This window comes from Scyliorhinus torazame, chromosome 18 (genome assembly GCF_047496885.1).
Source record: "Scyliorhinus torazame isolate Kashiwa2021f chromosome 18, sScyTor2.1, whole genome shotgun sequence".
NCBI classification, from domain to species: Eukaryota; Metazoa; Chordata; class Chondrichthyes; order Carcharhiniformes; family Scyliorhinidae; genus Scyliorhinus; species Scyliorhinus torazame.
In genome coordinates, this window is record NC_092724.1 from 23,550,388 (window position 1) to 23,572,790 (window position 22,403).

General features: G+C 49.0%; 1 protein-coding gene across 1 annotated transcript in view; it reads right to left on the reverse strand.

The window, feature by feature from the left end:
- myo9b (myosin IXB) overlaps window positions 1-22,403 on the reverse strand; it is a 183,428-nt gene that overhangs the window by 2,101 nt on the left and 158,924 nt on the right. The window contains exons 34-36 of the mRNA XM_072483924.1: window positions 6,344-6,458; window positions 2,833-2,880; window positions 1,456-1,598 (exon numbers count right to left, since the gene is read on the reverse strand). Coding sequence (XP_072340025.1) covers window positions 1,456-1,598; window positions 2,833-2,880; window positions 6,344-6,458 — 306 coding nt within the window. The remainder of the gene's footprint in view (window positions 1-1,455; window positions 1,599-2,832; window positions 2,881-6,343; window positions 6,459-22,403) is intronic.

The window sequence follows — 22,403 nt, forward strand, 5'->3', positions numbered from 1 at the left end:
TGTGGAACCTGTACCCCAGTGAAAGTCGGTGTGTGTGTGACCCATACCCCAGTGAGAGTCAGTGTGTGTGGAACCCGTACCCCAGTGAGAGTCTGTGTGTCTGGAACCCGTACCCCAGTGAGAGTCAGTGTGTGTGGAACCCGTACCCCAGTGAGAGTCAGTGTGTGTGGAACCCGTACCCCAGTGTGAGTCAGTGTGTGTGGAACCCGTACCCCAGTGAGAGTCAGTGTGTGTGGACCCCATACCCCAGCGAGAGTCAGTATATGGGGACCCCGTACCCCAGCGAGAGTTAGTGTGTGTGGAACCCGTACCCCAGTGAGAGTCAGTGTGTGTGGAACCCGTACCCCAGTGAGAGTCAGTATATGTGGACCCCGTACCCCAGCGAGAGTCAGTACATGGGGACCCCGTACCCCAGTGAGAGTTAGTGTGCGGAACCTGTACCACAGTGAGAGTCAGTGTGTGTGGAACCCGTATCCCAGTGAGAGTCAGTGTGTGTGGAACCCGTACCCCAGTGAGAGTCAGTGTGTGTGGAACCCGTACCCCAGTGAGAGTCAGTGAGTGTGGGACACTTACCCCAGTGAGAGTCTGTATGTGTGGAACCCGTACCCCAGTGAGAGTCAGTGTGTGTGGAACCCGTACCCCAGTGAGAGTCAGTGTGTGTGGGATCCGTACCCCAGTGAGAGTGGAACCCGTACCCCAGTGAGAGGCAATGTGTGTGGGACCCGTACCCCAGTGAGGGTCAGTGTGTGTGGAACCCGTACCCCAGTGAGGGTCAGTGTGTGTGGAACCCGTACCCCAGTGAGAGTCAGTGTGTGTGGGATCCGTACCCCAGTGAGAGTGGAACCCGTACCCCAGTGAGAGGCAATGTGTGTGGGACCCGTACCCCAGTGAGGGTCAGTGTGTGTGGAACCCGTACCCCAGTGAGGGTCAGTGTGTGTGGAACCCGTACCCCAGTGAGAGTCAGTGTGTGTGGAACCCGTACCCCAGTGAGAGTCAGTGTGTGTGGGACACGCACCCCAGTGAGAGTCAGTGTGTGTGGAACCCGTACCCCAGTGAGAGTCAGTGTGTGTGGGACACGTACCCCAGTGAGAGTCAGTGTGTGTGGAACCCGTACCCCAGTGAGAGTCAGTGTGTGTGGGACACGCACCCCAGTGAGAGTCAGTGTGTGTGGGACCCGTACCCTAGTGAGAGTCAGTGTGTGTGGAACACGCACCCCAGTGAGAGTCAGTGTGTGTGGGACCCATACCCTAGTGAGAGTCAGTGTGTGTGGGACCCGTACCCCAGTGATAGTCAGTGTGTGTGGGACCCGTACCCCAGTGAGTCAGTGTGTGTGGGACCCGTACCCAGTGAGAGTCAGTGTGTGTGGGACCCGTACCCCAGTGAGAGTCAGTGTGTGTGGGACCCGTACCCCAGTGAGTTTCAATGCTTCCCAGAATGATGCACCCCTCAACTCACTTCTCTTCCTTTATTGACTGAATTCGCTCAATCAGGATTTCCTCTTCATGCTCCATGTCAGTGTCTGAAGGCTCCTCTTCATCCAGACTTTTCAAATTTGGTGGATTCTCCTCGATGGCTTTTGGACTTCGAGGTCCTTTGCTCTGGGGGGAAGTGGGGGGGAAATGATCAATGTTATTGAGCTCCTTCTGTTCCCTGGTTCCATTGGGCCTGTGATGAATTTTGAGTTCACAGTCAGGCTGTCAGTGCATATCTGTGATGTGGAGATGCCGGCGTTGGACTGGGGTGGGCACAGTAAGAAGTCTTCCAACACCAGGTTAAAGTCCAACAGGTTTGTTTCAACACTAGCTTTCGGAGCGCTGCTCCTTCCTCAGGTGAGGAAGGAGCAGTGCTCCGAAAGCTAGTGTTTGAAACAAACCTGTTGGACTTTAACCTGGTGTTGTAAAACTTCTTCCAGTGCATATCTGGGTCGTGCATATCTGAGTCTGGAGCCTCGGGATGATATCTGGGTCCTCGGAATAATATCTGAGACCTCGGGATGTTTGGGACTGAGGGATACAAATCAGTCCTGGATCCAGATCGTCATCCTGACCCAATGACACCAGTCTGCCCATGGACATGATCAGGCCAGCAGTGTGGGAAGTAGAAGGGTGCGTCTGTAAAACCTGACCCCAGCAGGAGGCCTCAGGAGTGGATCAAGGGGGAAGATTGAATTTTGGAACTGATTATTACAGCTTGCAATAGACATGACCTCACCTACAAACCACAGCTTGGGTCTGACTCTCCACGCTGGTGCCCAGCTCCGAGCTGCGTTGGGTGAGGGGGATGGATTTGAGGATGGCACAGGGAGGGGTGAGCTAGCTGGAGGCTTAGAAGAGGCCGGGCCTCAGACAGAGGTCTAGCCATGATGCCTACTCACTGAGATTTGATGGGCCCTTTTAGTGAATCAATCTGCCCAGTGTTGGTGGCTACGATCAGTGGGCATTTGTAGTGATTAGTAATCAACCCTTAATCCGCTTCCTGCCATTCCAAAGGGACAGAACGTTTCCCGAGTAACACCATAACAACAGGAACAGTTGGCAGGGAGGGGGCATGAAGTGAAGACTCAAATTGGGGAGTGTATGGATAAAGTGAGTGTTACGATGGGACAGATTCTGGGTGCAGGATTGCTCCTTGTGAGTTGGCATGCGACCCACAGCAACAACGCATGCGACACACAGCAACAACGCATGCGACACACAGCAACAACACACGTGATGTAAACAGGCGATTGCTAGTGATGGAGGTCAGTGCGGGAGGGGTCGGTTGCATGCAGTAACCAAGGAATGAAAAGAGAACATGCAGAGAAAGGGTCAACCGAACCAGCGCAGTACCTACCAGCACTCCATCGAATGGAGCAGAGAACCCAACTTCAAGAGGCCAAAGCTGGAGAGTGAGAGCGAGACAGTGAGAGATAGAGAGAGAGAGGGAGTGCACCAAACATAGTCCCAATCAGATCCGTCAAATAGAAAATCAGAAACAGAAACGCCAGGGGAGCTAATTCTTCAATCACTCCCGCAGCAAAACGTAGGCCGACTCTTCCCCTCCCAGTCTGCTGACCCTGATTCCCCACAGCCTCCAGGGCATCAGTCACCCTCTGTCCAGCTGGAATTCTGACCAGGAGAGAGGCCGCAGCATCAAAGGCCAACTTAACGAGCCAGGACTGTCAACCAACCAAACTGAAATTGCAGAGCGACAATCCCCAGAAAGAAAAGCTCCTTTAGGTTCAAAAAATAATAATAATTGCTTAGCACTAGACCCTTCTGTTTGAGGTACAGGCTCAATATGCTGGGTGGCCTCCTCTGGTTAATAAGCAAGAGTAGGCCCTTCAGCCACTTCCACCATTCAATAAACTCATGGTTGATTGGATTGCAGCCATAACTCCGGTTTCCCGCTTGCCCACCCCCACCTCCCCCAAATCCTTACTACAGTTGTCGATCAAAAACCTATCTAGGTCAGCCTTCAATGACCACTGTTCTCTGTGGAAGAGAAATTAAAACTCTTGACGACCCTTTGATAGAAGAATTGTCTCCTCAGCAGGTCCTGAAATGGGAGACCCTTTACTTTTAACTGTATCCCCTAGTTCTAGATTCCCCCATGAGGAATTTGGCTGCAATAGTGGGTGTCTTCAGCCAAGTCATTAGCATAGATCGTAAGAGGTTGGCGTGTGGCGCAGTGGGTAGCACTGGGACTGCGGCGCTGAGAACCCAGGTTCGAATCCCAGCCCTGGGTCACTGTCCGTGTGGAGTTTGCACGTTCTCCCCATGTCTGCGTGGGTTTCACCCCCACAACCCAAAGATGTGCAGGTTAGGTGGATTGGCTAAATTGCCCCTTAATTGGAAAAAAAAGTTGGGTACTCTAAATTTATTTAAAAAAAACATAGATGGTAAGAGTTGAGGCTCCAGCACTGATCCCTGTGGATCTCCACTAGTTGCAGTTTGCCTACCTGAAAATGATCCATTTGTCTCCAAACTGTGTTTCCTGTTGGTTAACCAGTTATCTAATAATGCTAATATACCACCCCAACACCATGAGCTTTTATTTATGTATAGCACTTTATTGGATGCCTCTTGGCAATCCAAATATACACCATCTACTGGCTCCCCTTTATCTACCTCACTTGCTACATTCTCAAAGAACTCTTAATAAATTTGTCAAACCCAATTTCCCTTTCACAAAACCATGTTTAAAAAAAATAAATTTAGAGTACCCAATTCATTTTTCCAATTACGGGGCAATTTAGCATGGCCAACCCACCTCGCCTGCACGTCTTTGAGTTGTGGGGGTGATACCCACACAGACACGGGGAGAATTTGCAAACCCCAGACAGATAGTGACCCAGAGCTGGGATTGAATGTGGGACCTCGGCGCCGTGAGCCAGCAGTGCTAACCACTGCCCCATCGTGCTGCCCTCACAAAACCATATTGACTCCGCCTGGTTGCATTATGATTTTCTCAATGTCCTGCTCCTAATAATAGGTTCTAGTATTTTGTCAATGACCAACAATAGGCTAACTGGCCGATCGTTTCCTGTTTTCTGCCTCCCTCCTTTTTTGACATTTGCGGCTTTCCAATCTGCTGGGATTTTTATCAGAATTCAGGGAATTTTGGAAGATTATAACCATTGCATCCACTTTATCTGCAGCCACTTCCTTTAAGATGCTGGGATGAAAGCCATCAGGCCCAGGGGACTTGTCCGCCTTTAGTCCCATGGGTTTTCCTCATACTTTTTCTCTGGTGGCTCTGATTGATGGATGGAGTCTTGGTGATGCCACACCTGGTGTATTGTGTGCAATTTTGGTTTCCTTACCGAAGGAAAGATATACTTGCCATAAAGGGGGCGCAACAAAGGTTCACCAGACTAATTTCGAGGATGGAGGGATTGTCCTGTGAGGAAATATTAACCAGACTGGGCCTTTATTCTCAGGCGTTTAGAAGAATGAGAGGTGATCTCATTCAAACATACAAAATTCTTCCAGGGCTCGACAGGGTAGATGCAGGAAGGCTGGTTCTCGTGGCTGGGGTGCTTCTAGAACCAGAGGACACAGACTCCGAATGAGGGGCAGGCCATTTAGGACTGAGATGAGGAGGAATTTCTTCACTCAGCGGGTGGAAAATCTTTGGAATTCTCTTTCCCAGAGGGATGTGGAGGCTCAGTCATTGAGTGTGTTTAATGTGTAGAAATGCAGCGGCATGGTGGCACAGTGGTTAGCACTGCTGCCTCACAACTCCAGAGACCCGGGTTTAATTCCGGCCTCGGGTGACTGTGCGGAGTCTGCACGTTCTCCCCGTGTGTGCGTGGGTTTCCTCCAGGTGCTCCTGTTTCCTCTCACATCCAAAGACGTGCAGGTTAGGTGGATTGGCCAAGCTAAATTAGCCCTTGGTGTCCAAAAAGGTTAGGTGGGGTTATGGGAATAGGGTGGAGGCGTGGGCCTAAGTGGGGTGCTCTTTCCAAGGGCTGGTGCAGACCCGATGGGCCAAATGCCCTCCGCCTGCACTGTAGGGGTTCTATAATTCTATTGATCTCTGTCTTAAAGACATCGAGGGTTACGGCTATAATGCAGGAAATTGGTGTTGAGGTCGAACATCAACCATGACCACATTGAATGGTGGAGTGGGCTCGAAGGGACTACTCCTGCTATTTCTTATGTTCTTCTATTTTTATATGTTCTTCCTCCAGTGGCTCATGAATTAAAGCCTATTTCCCCCACACCAATCTTTGAGCCACGCATTCAACTCTCGGATCTTATTTTCCAATGCCAATTTGCTTGAGGCTCAGGGAGCAGTCCAGAGATGATTATCTTTTTGGTTCCGCTTTTCAATTTAGTCCTAGCTGCTCATCCACAGAACTGCTTTTTTTAGTCCTACCTATGTAGGGGTACCCACATGAACCCGGACAACTGGATCCTTCCCCTCCCACTCCAGTTCCTCTTCAGCTCAGAGGAAATGTCCTTAACCCTGGCGCGATGCAGGTAACACAGCCTTCGGGATTCTCGCTCTTGGCTGCAGAGAACAGCATTTATCCGGTGCAACGGACACAAAGGAGTTGAATCGCTTCCTCTGGTTTGTGTACAACAGGCTCTAAGGGGACAGAATGGCCTCCTCTATTGTACAACAAGCTCGAAGGGGGCAGAATGGCCTCCTCTATTGTACAACAAGCTCCAAGGGGGCAGAATGGCCTCCTCTATTGTACAACAAGCTCCAAGGGACTGAAGGTCCTCCTCTGCTTCATGTACAACAGGCTCAAAGGTGCTGAAACCCCCCCTCTGGTTCATGGCTTAATGTGACTGAATGGCCTCCTCCTGTTCCTCTGTCCCGATGCTCACTATATGGGATTTTGCTGACTTACTCGGAGGAGTGAGAGGCGCCGGACTGCGAGTTGCTCCTCCGTCTCCAGTTGAGCAATTCCATCCATTTTGATTTTGTACATCCGCATCTGTTCGGTGATCAGGAGCTCAACACACCTGTTATCAAAACACGAAGAAGAAATTATCAAAAACAGAAAAGCATATTCACGCATGAATTGCCAAGCAGAAAGTAAGAACTTGCATTTACACAGTGTGTTCCAGCAGCTCTGGATCCACAGTGCTTAACAGCCAGTGAATTACATTTTCCTAGTGTGGTCACTGCTGTAATATAGAAAGCGCAGTAGCCAATTTGTGCACGGCCAGATTCTACAAACATGTAATTTGATAATGGCCACATTATCGGTTTTAAAGATGTTGGCTGAGAGATAGATGTTGACCAGGTCACTAAGAGAACGCCAAGGCTCTGAATACTAACAGGGTGTTAATTGTATCAACTGGGGTTAAGTACATAAAGGTAGAGAGCACTGATTCAATAGTTACTCAAGCACATATAAAGAGACACTTACACACACAGGCAAAGTGTGGAGTCAGGAGATATATACCTGTAATATTTTACACTGCGAATAAATCTATCCTAAGAAAAGACTGGCTCTGGATTCTACTTCACCACTGGCTATCAGGAGTGTAACAATGGGATATCTTGCATCCACCTGAGGGGGCAGATTAAGCCTGGATTTAAAAGTCTCATCAGAAAGGTGGCACCTCTGGCAGTGCCGCACTCCCTCAGTTCTGCCACAAGGACTGCCAGACTAGATTATGGGTTTAAGTATTTTAGTGGGACTTGAACCCATGATGTTCTAAGTCAGGTGACTACAGAGTTTACCTTCATCATCTTCAGTTGTCTGACGTGAATGATGGGGACAGGAGAACCCGTGATGAGCAAGGCAATGGATTTTGGTGTAAAACGGAGATCTCCAATTAGTCCCACTCTTCCCCACTGATCTTGGAACTGGGATTGTTTCCTTACAGCACAGAGGGTTAAGGGGTGATTTAATAGAGGTGATCAAAATGACGAGGAGTTTCCGTTTTCAGGGGTAGGAGGGCAGTAACCAGAGGACACGGATCGAAGATCATTGGCAGAACTGCCAAAGACTGGATAAGGAGATATTTTCTTTTGAGGTAGCGGGGGAAAGAAATAATTGGATAGCTCTTTCCAAACACTAGCACAGACCCAATGGACTTTGAATGGCCTCTTCCTGTGCATTATCAGTCCATGATCTCAGCTGGTCATGTGATAACTGTCCTCATCCAGAGGGTCCCCCCCCTCCCCTCTTGATAATGACCCACCGACTCCTTGCTGGAATGTGAGTAAATTGGGCTGATGGGAGTGTGACTCCAGTCACAAATGTTCTGAGACTTACTGTTGTGACTGGCACGAAGACTGGAGAGTTGGAAGGGGTACCTTGACCTCCCGTCGAGTGCCTACCCCCAGTTTGGGTGGGGGGGGGGGGGAGGGGGGGGGAGGGGGGGGGGGGGGGGGAGAGAGAAAGAGAAATAACAGGGAGTGCCAAACAAGTGATATTCTAAAGTTCACTTTGGGCAGCTAACTCATTGCATGGGTTCATCCATCTCTCCGTGTGCAAAGGAATGAACGACAGGCATTGTGAATCTTGTACAGGGAGTGTGCGGATCTGCAGTAAAGATCTGCCAGTATTTATTTGGCATGTGCATACTCACAGAGCCAAACAACGGCCTTGTCAGTGGTGAGATGGGCCTGTTTAAACCCACCTTCAAATTTAGCCAGCAACCCCTTCTCGCCAGTTTTCAAAAATGTTTGTTGAGGAAAGTCGTTCTGGAAAGACTACCCAGGCTGTCCATCCTGAATTGCTCTAGAGGACCATTTAGAGTCAAACTTGTTGCTGTGGATCTGCAGTCACCTGTAGACCAGACCAGGTAAGGATGGCAGATTTCCTTCCCCACAAGACATTAGTGAGTCAGATGAGCTTTTAGGACTAGCGATGATTGTTTCAAGGTCACCATTACTGAAACAAACTTTCAATTCCAGATTTTCGGAGTTAAATTTAAATTGCATCAGTTGCCACAGCGGGATTTGAACCGGTGTCTCCAGGGCATGAACGTGGGCCTCTGGATTACTAATTCAGTGATATTACCACTATGCCATCATCGCCCCTGTGAGAGATTGTTTGGACTGCACCGCAGATGCAATCTGCATGGTCTTTGCAACCCCACTGGTGTTGAGTGGCAACAAAGAGGCCTTTGGCCAGTGTGGAAATGGGTTATAAGGACCCACTGTTGCCGTGGGAGATTAAAACCCAGTGGACAAGCAATGGGGTCTTCAATGACAGTGGTTTATTTTGGATGTTTTCTCCTGTCATAGGTCGTCAGCTGTTACACCGGCTGGATGAGTTTAGCCATATGTGGTGGCGCGAGGAAAGACGTACTGCTGGTGAATTGTGGAGGTTATTGAATAAAGGCAGGCATGGGTTTGAGTGGGCCTTCTTCAGTAGCTTGCCTGTTGCAATTACCCTCCTGATGTTGGAGGGGGTGGGTGGGGGGGCAGTGTTGCTCAGGACAGGGAGCCAGGATCAAAGAGTACCTGGGATGGTGCGCACTGTGGAGAAGTTTGGTGTGGGCAGATCAGCAGCACACAGGGTTGCGGTATCCTGCAGTCGGGGACATGATGGCAGGAGCAGCGTTCCTTAGGGTCTTGGCCTGTGAGTGTCCAGGAGGTACCAGCTGGTTTGCGGTGGGGCTTATTGCAGTTTTTAAATTTGATGAGGTGGTGGGTGTACCTGAGGGTTCTCTGTCAAGGATGACAGCTAGATCAATGGAGGGGGAAATTGTGCTTCAGTCTCCAGCTAGCCAGGGTGACATTCAGATCCCCTTTAGCACTGGCATTGTGAAGCTGAATTACTGCTGCTTTTGCACATGCTTTCAGCAGTGGGCCAGCTGTTTTATCATCGTTTAGTGTTTTTTTTCCCAAGAAAGTCTGAGCCTATATCCCACACCAGATGCTGTCTGCATTAATAAACGTCCACGAGTGAGCTGCAGACAGGCCACTGGTGTACAATTTGAATGATCCCCCAGGGAAACCCAGTTCAACAAGTCTGCGTTATGAAGAATCCCAGTATCATGATGTCAATAATGACCGGCAACATGACATCTGCCAGCGTCAAACAGCCTCCGGCTGCTGCAGACTTCGGCATGAATACAGTAGTTAGCTGCTCCTGAGAAGTGAACAGGCTAAGGAACAGGCAGCGCGGCTCTCACATTTCAATAAAACATCAGCATGGATTAAACTACATTCTCCACAAGGCAGTGGCACAACATCAACATCAGGTAACATAGAAACATGGAGAAGAGGGCAGAAGGCCATTCGGCCCTTCGAGCCTGCTCCACCATTCATTATCACCATGGCTGATCATCCAACTCAATACCCTAATCCCGCTTTACCCCCCCAATGTATTTTAATCCCCTTTTGCCCCCAGATAAGGACACCAAAACTGCACACAATATCCAAGGTGCGGCCTCACCAAGGCCCTGCATACACACAGTGCTGAGAAACTCAGTGCTGTTACACACACACAGTCAGTACTGAGACACACACACAGTCAGTACTGAGATACACACACACACACAGTCAGTACTGAGATACACACACAGTCAGTACTGAGATACACACACACACACAGTCAGTACTGAGACACACACACAGTCAGTGCTGAGACACACACACAGTCAGTGCTGAGATACACACACAGTCAGTACTGAGATACACACACACACACAGTCAGTACTGAGATACACACACAGTCAGTACTGAGACACACACACAGTCAGTGCTGAGACACACACACAGTCAGTGCTGAGATACACACACAGTCAGTACTGAGGTACACACACACACACACAGTCAGTACTGAGACACACACACAGTCAGTGCTGAGACACACACACAGTCAGTGCTGAGACACACATACAGTCAGTACTGAGATACACACACACACACAGTCAGTACTGAGACACACACACAGTCAGTGCTGAGACACACACACAGTCAGTGCTGAGACACACATACAGTCAGTACTGAGATACACACACAGTCAGTGCTGAGACACACACACAGTCAGTGCTGAGACACACATACAGTCAGTACTGAGATACACACACACACACAGTCAGTACTGAGACACACACACAGTCAGTGCTGAGACACACACACAGTCAGTGCTGAGACACACATACAGTCAGTACTGAGATACACACACACAATCAGTACTGAGATACACACACACACACAGTCAGTACTGAGATACACACAGTCAGTCTGAGACACACAACACAGTCAGTACTGAGATACACACACACACACACAGTCAGTACTGAGACACACACACACACACAGTCAGTACTGAGACACACACACAGTCAGTGCTGAGACACACACACAGTCAGTGCTGAGACACACACACAGTCAGTGCTGAGACACACATACAGTCAGTACTGAGATACACACACACACACAGTCAGTACTGAGACACACACACAGTCAGTGCTGAGACACACACACAGTCAGTGCTGAGACACACATACAGTCAGTACTGAGATACACACACAGTCAGTGCTGAGACACACACACAGTCAGTGCTGAGACACACATACAGTCAGTACTGAGATACACACACACACACAGTCAGTACTGAGACACACACACAGTCAGTGCTGAGACACACACACAGTCAGTGCTGAGACACACATACAGTCAGTACTGAGATACACACACACACAATCAGTACTGAGATACACACACACACACAGTCAGTACTGAGATACACAGTCAGTCTGAGACACACAACACAGTCAGTACTGAGATACACACACACACACACAGTCAGTACTGAGACACACACACACACAGTCAGTACTGAGACACACACACAGTCAGTGCTGAGACACACATACAGTCAGTACTGAGATACACACACACACAATCAGTGCTGAGACACACACACACAGTCAGTACTGAGATACACACACACGCACACAGTCAGTGCTGAAACACACACACGCAGTCAGTGTTGTGACACACACATACAGTCAGTGTTGAAACACACACATACAGTCAGTGTTGAGACACACAGTCAGTGCTGAGACACACACACACCGTTAGTGTTGAGACACACACAGTCAGTGCTGAGATACACACACAGTCAGTGCTGAGATACACACAGTCAGTGCTGAGACACACACACAGTCAGTGCTGAGACACACACACAGTCAGTGCTGAGATACACACACAGTCAGTGCTGAGATACACACACAGTCAGTGCTGAGACACACATACAGTCAGTGCTGAGACACACACACAGTCAGTGCTGAGACACACACACAGTCAGTGCTGAGACACACACACAGTCAGTGCTGAGACACACACACAGTCAGTGCTGAGACACACATACAGTCAGTACTGAGATACACACACACACACAATCAGTACTGAGATACACACACACACACACACACAGTCAGTACTGAGATACACACAGTCAGTGCTGAGGCACACACACACAGTACTGAGATACACACACACACACACACACAGTCAGTACTGAGACACACACACAGTCAGTGCTGAGACACACACACAGTCAGTGCTGAGACACACATACAGTCAGTACGGAGATACACACACACACAATCAGTGCTGAGACACACACACACACAGTCAGTACTGAGATACACACACACGCACACAGTCAGTGCTGAAACACACACACGCAGTCAGTGTTGTGACACACACATACAGTCAGTGTTGAAACACACACATACAGTCAGTGTTGAGACACACACAGTCAGTGCTGAGACACACACACACCGTTAGTGTTGAGACACACACAGTCAGTGCTGAGATGCACACACAGTCAGTGCTGAGATACACACACAGTCAGTGTTGTGACACACACACACAGTCAGTGCTGAGATACACACACAGTCAGTGCTGAGATACACACACAGTCAGTGCTGAGATACACACACAGTCAGTGCTGAGATACACACACAGTCAGTGCTGAGATACACACACAGTCAGTGCTGAGATACACACACAGTCAGTGCTGAGATACACACACAGTCAGTGCTGAGATACACACACAGTCAGTGCTGAGATACACACACAGTCAGTGCTGAGATACACACACAGTCAGTGCTGAGATACACACACAGTCAGTGCTGAGATACACACACAGTCAGTGCTGAGATACACACACAGTCAGTGCTGAGATACACACACAGTCAGTGTTGTGACACACACACACAGTCAGTGCTGAGATACACACACAGTCAGTGCTGAGATACACACACAGTCAGTGCTGAGATACACACACAGTCAGTGCTGAGATACACACACAGTCAGTGCTGAGACACACACACAGTCAGTGCTGAGACACACACACACACACACACAGTCAGTGCTGAGACACACACACAGTCAGTGCTGAGACACACACACAGTCAGTGCTGAGATACACACACAGTCAGTGCTGAGACACACACACACACAGTCAGTGCTGAGACACACACACAGTCAGTGCTGAGACACACACACACACACACAGTCAGTGCTGAGACACACACAGAGTCAGTGCTGAGACACACACACAGTCAGTGCTGAGACACACACACAGTCAGTGCTGAGACACACACACAGTCAGTGCTGAGATACACACACACACACAGTCAGTGCTGAGATACACACACACACAATCAGTGCTGAGACACACACACAGTCAGTGCTGAGACACACACACAGTCAGTACTGAGATACACACACACAGTCAGTGCTGAGACACACACACAGTCAGTGCTGAGATACACACACAGTCAGTACTGAGACACACACACACAGTCAGTGCTGAGACACACACACAGTCAGTGCTGAGACACACACACAGTCAGTACTGAGATACACACACACAGTCAGTGCTGAGACACACACACAGTCAGTGCTGAGACACACACACAGTCAGTACTGAGATACACACACACAGTCAGTGCTGAGACACACACACAGTCAGTGCTGAGACACACACACAGTCAGTGCTGAGACACACACACAGTCAGTGCTGAGATACACACACAGTCAGTGCTGAGATACACACACACAGTCAGTACTGAGATACACACACACACACACAGTCAGTGCTGAGATACACACACACACACACACACACAGTCAGTGCTGAGATACACACACACACACAATCAGTGCTGAGACACACACACACACAGTCAGTGCTGAGACACACACACAGTCAGTGCTGAGATACACACACACACACACACAGTCAGTGCTGAGATACACACACACAGTCAGTGCTGAGACACACACACACAGTCAGTGCTGAGACACACACACAGTCAGTGCTGAGATACACACACAGTCAGTGCTGAGATACACACACAGTCAGTGCTGAGATACACACAGAGTCAGTGCTGAGATACACACACAGTCAGTGCTGAGATACACACACAGTCAGTGCTGAGACACACACACACACAGTCAGTGCTGAGATACACACACAGTCAGTGCTGAGATACACACACAGTCAGTGCTGAGATACACACACAGTCAGTGCTGAGATACACACACACAGTCAGTGCTGAGATACACACACAGTCAGTACTGAGATATACACACACACAGTCAGTGCTGAGACACACACACACACAGTCAGTGCTGAGATACACACACAGTCAGTGCTGAGACACACACACACACAGTCAGTGCTGAGATACACACACAGTCAGTGCTGAGATACACACACAGTCAGTGCTGAGATACACACACAGTCAGTGCTGAGACACACACACAGTCAGTGCTGAGATACACACACAGTCAGTGCTGAGATACACACACAGTCAGTGCTGAGATACACACACAGTCAGTGCTGAGATACACACACAGTCAGTGCTGAGATACACACACACAGTCAGTGCTGAGATACACACACACAATCAGTGCTGAGACACACACACACACAGTCAGTGCTGAGACACACACACAGTCAGTGCTGAGATACACACACAGTCAGTGCTGAGATACACACACAGTCAGTGCTGAGATACACACACAGTCAGTGCTGAGATACACTCACAGTCAGTGCTGAGATACACACACACAGTCAGTGCTGAGATACACACACAGTCAGTACTGAGATATACACACACACAGTCAGTGCTGAGATACACACACACAGTCAGTGCTGAGATACACACACAGTCAGTGCTGAGATACACACACACAGTCAGTGCTGAGATACACACACAGTCAGTACTGAGATATACACACACACAGTCAGTGCTGAGATACACACACACAGTCAGTGCTGAGATACACACACACAGTCAGTGCTGAGACACACACACAGTCAGTGCTGAGACACACACACAGTCAGTGCTGAGATACACACACAGTCAGTGCTGAGACACACACACAGTCAGTGCTGAGATACACACACAGTCAGTACTGAGACACACACACACACAGTCAGTGCTGAGACACACACACACAGTCAGTGCTGAGATACACACACAGTCAGTGCTGAGATACACACACACAGTCAGTGCTGAGACACACACACACAGTCAGTGCTGACACACACACACAGTCAGTGCTGAGATACACACACAGTCAGTGCTGAGATACACAAACCACAGTCAGTACTGAGATATACACACACACAGTCAGTGCTGAGATACACACACAGTCAGTGCTGAGATACACACACAGTCAGTGCTGAGACACACACACAGTCAGTGCTGAGACACACACACAGTCAGTGCTGAGATACACACACAGTCAGTGCTGAGACACACACACAGTCAGTGCTGAGATACACACACAGTCAGTACTGAGACACACACACACACACAGTCAGTGCTGAGACACACACACACAGTCAGTGCTGAGATACACACACAGTCAGTGTTGAGACACACACACAGTCAGTGCTGAGACACACACACACTCTGTGCTGAGACACACACACACAGTCAGTGCTGAGACACACACACACACTGTGCTGAGACACACACACACAGTCAGTGCTGAGATATACACACACAGTCAGTGCTGAGATACACACACAGTCAGTGCTGAGATACACACACAGTCAGTGCTGAGATACACACACAGTCAGTGCTGAGATACACACACAGTCAGTGCTGAGATACACTCACAGTCAGTGCTGAGATACACACACACAGTCAGTGCTGAGATACACACACAGTCAGTACTGAGATATACACACACACAGTCAGTGCTGAGATACACACACACAGTCAGTGCTGAGATACACACACAGTCAGTGCTGAGATACACACACACAGTCAGTGCTGAGATACACACACAGTCAGTACTGAGATATACACACACACAGTCAGTGCTGAGATACACACACACAGTCAGTGCTGAGATACACACACACAGTCAGTGCTGAGACACACACACAGTCAGTGCTGAGACACACACACAGTCAGTGCTGAGATACACACACAGTCAGTGCTGAGACACACACACAGTCAGTGCTGAGATACACACACAGTCAGTACTGAGACACACACACACACAGTCAGTGCTGAGACACACACACACAGTCAGTGCTGAGATACACACACAGTCAGTGCTGAGATACACACACACAGTCAGTGCTGAGACACACACACACAGTCAGTGCTGACACACACACACAGTCAGTGCTGAGATACACACACAGTCAGTGCTGAGATACACAAACCACAGTCAGTACTGAGATATACACACACACAGTCAGTGCTGAGATACACACACAGTCAGTGCTGAGATACACACACAGTCAGTGCTGAGACACACACACAGTCAGTGCTGAGACACACACACAGTCAGTGCTGAGATACACACACAGTCAGTGCTGAGACACACACACAGTCAGTGCTGAGATACACACACAGTCAGTACTGAGACACACACACACACACAGTCAGTGCTGAGACACACACACACAGTCAGTGCTGAGATACACACACAGTCAGTGTTGAGACACACACACAGTCAGTGCTGAGACACACACACACTCTGTGCTGAGACACACACACACAGTCAGTGCTGAGACACACACACACTCTGTGCTGAGACACACACACACAGTCAGTGCTGAGATATACACACACAGTCAGTGCTGAGATACACACACAGTCAGTGCTGAGATACACACACAGTCAGTGCTGAGATACACACACACAGTCAGTGCTGAGATACACACACACACAGTCAGTGCTGAGATATACACACACAGTCAGTGCTGAGATACACACACAGTCAGTGCTGAGATACACACACAGTCAGTGCTGAGATACACACACACAGTCAGTGCTGAGACACACACACAGTCAGTGCTGAGATACACACACAGTCAGTGCTGAGATACACACACAGTCAGTGCTGAGATACACACACACAGTCAGTGCTGAGATACACACACACACAGTCAGTGCTGAGATATACACACACAGTCAGTGCTGAGATACACACACAGTCAGTGCTGAGATACACACACAGTCAGTGCTGAGATACACACACACAGTCAGTGCTGAGACACACACACAGTCAGTGCTGAGACACACACACAGTCAGTGCTGAGACACACACACAGTCAGTGCTGAGATACACACACAGTCAGTGTTGAAATACACACACAGTCAGTGCTGAGACACACACAGTCAGTGCTGAGACACACACACACAGTCAGTGCTGAGATACACACACACACAGTCAGTGCTGAGATACACACACAGTCAGTGCTGAGATACACACACACAGTCAGTGCTGAGACACACACACACAGTCAGTGCTGAGATACACACACAGTCAGTGCTGAGATACACACACAGTCAGTGCTGAGATACACACACACACAGTCAGTGCTGAGATACACACACAGTCAGTGCTGAGATACACACACACAGTCAGTGCTGAGACACACACACACAGTCAGTGCTGAGATACACACACAGTCAGTGCTGAGATACACACACAGTCAGTGCTGAGATACACACACACAGTCAGTGCTGAGACACACACACAGTCAGTACTGAGATACACACACAGTCAGTACTGAGATACACACACAGTCAGTGCTGAGACACACACACACAGTCAGTGCTGAGATACACACAGTCAGTGCTGAGATACACACACAGTCAGTGCTGAGACACACACACACAGTCAGTGCTGAGATACACACACAGTCAGTACTGAGATACACACACAGTCAGTACTGAGATACACACACAGTCAGTGCTGAGAGACACACACACACAGTCAGTGCTGAGATATACACACACACAGTCAGTGCTGAGATACACTCACAGTCAGTGCTGAGATACACACACACAGTCAGTGCTGAGATACATACACAGTCAGTGCTGAGATACACACACAGTCAGTGCTGAGATACACACACACAGTCAGTGCTGAGATACACACACAGTCAGTGCTGAGATACACACACAGTCAGTGCTGAGATACACACACACAGTCAGTGCTGAGATACACACACAGTCAGTGCTGAGACACACACAGTCAGTGCTGAGATACACACACAGTCAGTGCTGAGATACACACACACAGTCAGTGCTGAGACACACACACAGTCAGTGCTGAGATACACACACAGTCAGTGCTGAGATACACACACAGTCAGTGCTGAGATACACACACAGTCAGTGCTGAGACACACACACGGTCAGTGCTGAGACACACACACAGAGTCAGTGCTGAGACACACACACACAGTCAGTGCTGAGACACACACACACACAGTCAGTGCTGAGATACACACACACAGTCAGTGCTGAGACACACACACAGTCAGTGCTGAGATACACACACACAGTCAGTGCTGAGATACACACACAGTCAGTGCTGAGATACACACACACAGTCAGTGCTGAGACACACACACACAGTCAGTGCTGAGATACACACACAGTCAGTGCTGAGATACACACACAGTCAGTGCTGAGATACACACACAGTCAGTGCTGAGATACACACACACAGTCAGTGCTGAGACACACACACACAGTCAGTGCTGAGATACACACACAGTCAGTGCTGAGATACACACACACAGTCAGTGCTGAGATACACACACAGTCAGTGCTGAGACACACACACACACAGTCAGTGCTGAGACACACACACACAGTCAGTGCTGAGACACACACACACACAGTCAGTGCTGAGACACACACACAATCAGTGCTGAGACACACACACACACAGTCAGTGCTGAGACACACACACAGTCAGTACTGAGATACACACAGTCAGTGCTGAGACACACACACACACAGTCAGTGCTGAGATACACACACAGTCAGTGCTGAGATACACACACAGTCAGTGCTGAGACACACACACAGTCAGTGCTGAGACACACACACAGTCAGTGCTGAGATACACACACAGTCAGTGCTGAGACACACACACAGTCAGTGCTGAGATACACACACAGTCAGTACTGAGACACACACACACACAGTCAGTGCTGAGACACACACACACAGTCAGTGCTGAGATACACACACAGTCAGTGCTGAGACACACACACAGTCAGTGCTGAGATATACACACACAGTCAGTGCTGAGACACACACACACAGTCTGTGCTGAGACACACACACAGTCAGTGCTGAGATACACACACAGTCAGTGCTGAGATACACACACACAGTCAGTGCTGAGATACACACACACACAGTCAGTGCTGAGACACACACACAGTCAGTGCTGAGACACACACACACTCTGTGCTGAGACACACACACAGTCAGTGCTGAGATATACACACACAGTCAGTGCTGAGATACACACACAGTCAGTGCTGAGATACACACACAGTCAGTGCTGAGATACACACACACAGTCAGTGCTGAGACACACACACACAGTCAGTGCTGAGATACACACACAGTCAGTGCTGAGACACACACACAGTCAGTGCTGAGACACACACACACAGTCAGTGCTGAGACACACACACAGTCAGTGCTGAGACACACACACAGTCAGTGCTGAGATACACACACAGTCAGTGCTGAGACACACACACAGTCAGTGCTGAGATACACACACAGTCAGTGCTGAGATACACACACAGTCAGTGCTGAGACACACACACAGTCAGTGCTGAGACACACACACAGTCAGTGCTGAGACACACACACAGTCAGTGCTGAGACACACACACAGTCAGTGCTGAGATACACACACAGTCAGTGTTGAAATACACACACAGTCAGTGCTGAGACACACACAGTCAGTGCTGAGACACACACACACAGTCAGTGCTGAGATACACACACACACAGTCAGTGCTGAGATACACACACAGTCAGTGCTGAGATACACACACACAGTCAGTGCTGAGACACACACACACAGTCAGTGCTGACACACACACACAGTCAGTGCTGAGATACACACACAGTCAGTGCTGAGATACACAAACCACAGTCAGTACTGAGATATACACACACACAGTCAGTGCTGAGATACACACACAGTCAGTGCTGAGATACACACACAGTCAGTGCTGAGACACACACACAGTCAGTGCTGAGATACACACACAGTCAGTGCTGAGACACACACACAGTCAGTGCTGAGATACACACACAGTCAGTACTGAGACACACACACACACAGTCAGTGCTGAGACACACACACACAGTCAGTGCTGAGATACACACACAGTCAGTGCTGAGACACACACACACTCTGTGCTGAGACACACACACACAGTCAGTGCTGAGATATACACACACAGTCAGTGCTGAGATACACACACAGTCAGTGCTGAGATACACACACAGTCAGTGCTGAGATACACACACACAGTCAGTGCTGAGATACACACACACACAGTCAGTGCTGAGACACACACACAGTCAGTGCTGAGATACACACACAGTCAGTGCTGAGATACACACACAGTCAGTGCTGAGATACACACACACAGTCAGTGCTGAGATACACACACACAGTCAGTGCTGAGATACACACACACAGTCAGTGCTGAGATACACACACACAGTCAGTGCTGAGATACACACACAGTCAGTGCTGAGATACACACACAGTCAGTGCTGAGATACACACACACAGTCAGTGCTGAGATACACACACACAGTCAGTGCTGAGATACACACACACAGTCAGTGCTGAGACACACACACAGTCAGTGCTGAGATACACACACAGTCAGTGCTGAGATACACACACAGTCAGTGCTGAGACACACACACAGTCAGTGCTGAGACACACACACAGTCAGTGCTGAGACACACACACAGTCAGTGCTGAGACACACACACAGTCAGTGTTGAAATACACACACAGTCAGTGCTGAGACACACACAGTCAGTGCTGAGACACACACAGTCAGTGCTGAGACACACACACACAGTCAGTGCTGAGATACACACACACACAGTCAGTGCTGAGATACACACACAGTCAGTGCTGAGACACACACACACAGTCAGTGCTGAGATACACACACAGTCAGTGCTGAGATACACACACAGTCAGTGCTGAGATACACACACACACACACAGTCAGTGCTGAGATACACACACAGTCAGTGCTGAGACACACACACAGTCAGTACTGAGATACACACACAGTCAGTGCTGAGACACACACACACAGTCAGTGCTGAGATACACACAGTCAGTGCTGAGATACACACACAGTCAGTGCTGAGACACACACACACAGTCAGTGCTGAGATACACACACAGTCAGTACTGAGATACACACACAGTCAGTACTGAGATACACACACAGTCAGTGCTGAGACACACACACACAGTCAGTGCTGAGATATACACACACAGTCAGTGCTGAGATACACTCACAGTCAGTGCTGAGATACACACACACAGTCAGTGCTGAGATACATACACAGTCAGTGCTGAGATACACACACAGTCAGTGCTGAGATACACACACACAGTCAGTGCTGAGATACACACACACACAGTCAGTGCTGAGATACACACACACACAGTCAGTGCTGAGATACACACACAGTCAGTGCTGAGATACACACACAGTCAGTGCTGAGATACACACACACAGTCAGTGCTGAGATACACACACACACAGTCAGTGCTGAGACACACACAGTCAGTGCTGAGATACACACACAGTCAGTGCTGAGATACACACACACAGTCAGTGCTGAGACACACACAGTCAGTGCTGAGATACACACACAGTCAGTGCTGAGATATACACACACACAGTCAGTGCTGAGATACACACAGTCAGTGCTGAGATACACACACAGTCAGTGCTGAGATACACACACAGTCAGTGCTGAGATACACACACACAGTCAGTGCTGAGACACACACACAGTCAGTGCTGAGATACACACACACAGTCAGTGCTGAGACACACACACAGTCAGTGCTGAGATACACACACAGTCAGTGCTGAGATATACACACACACAGTCAGTGCTGAGATACACACAGTCAGTGCTGAGATACACACACAGTCAGTGCTGAGATACACACACAGTCAGTGTTGAAATACACACACAGTCAGTGCTGAGACACACACAGTCAGTGCTGAGACACACACACACAGTCAGTGCTGAGATACACACACACACAGTCAGTGCTGAGATACACACACAGTCAGTGCTGAGATACACACACACAGTCAGTGCTGAGACACACACACACAGTCAGTGCTGAGATACACACACAGTCAGTGCTGAGATACACACACAGTCAGTGCTGAGATACACACACAGTCAGTGCTGAGATACACACACACAGTCAGTGCTGAGACACACACACACAGTCAGTGCTGAGACACACACACAGTCAGTGCTGAGATACACACACAGTCAGTGCTGAGACACACACACAGTCAGTGCTGAGATACACACAGTCAGTGCTGAGATACACACACAGTCAGTGCTGAGACACACACACACAGTCAGTGCTGAGATACACACACA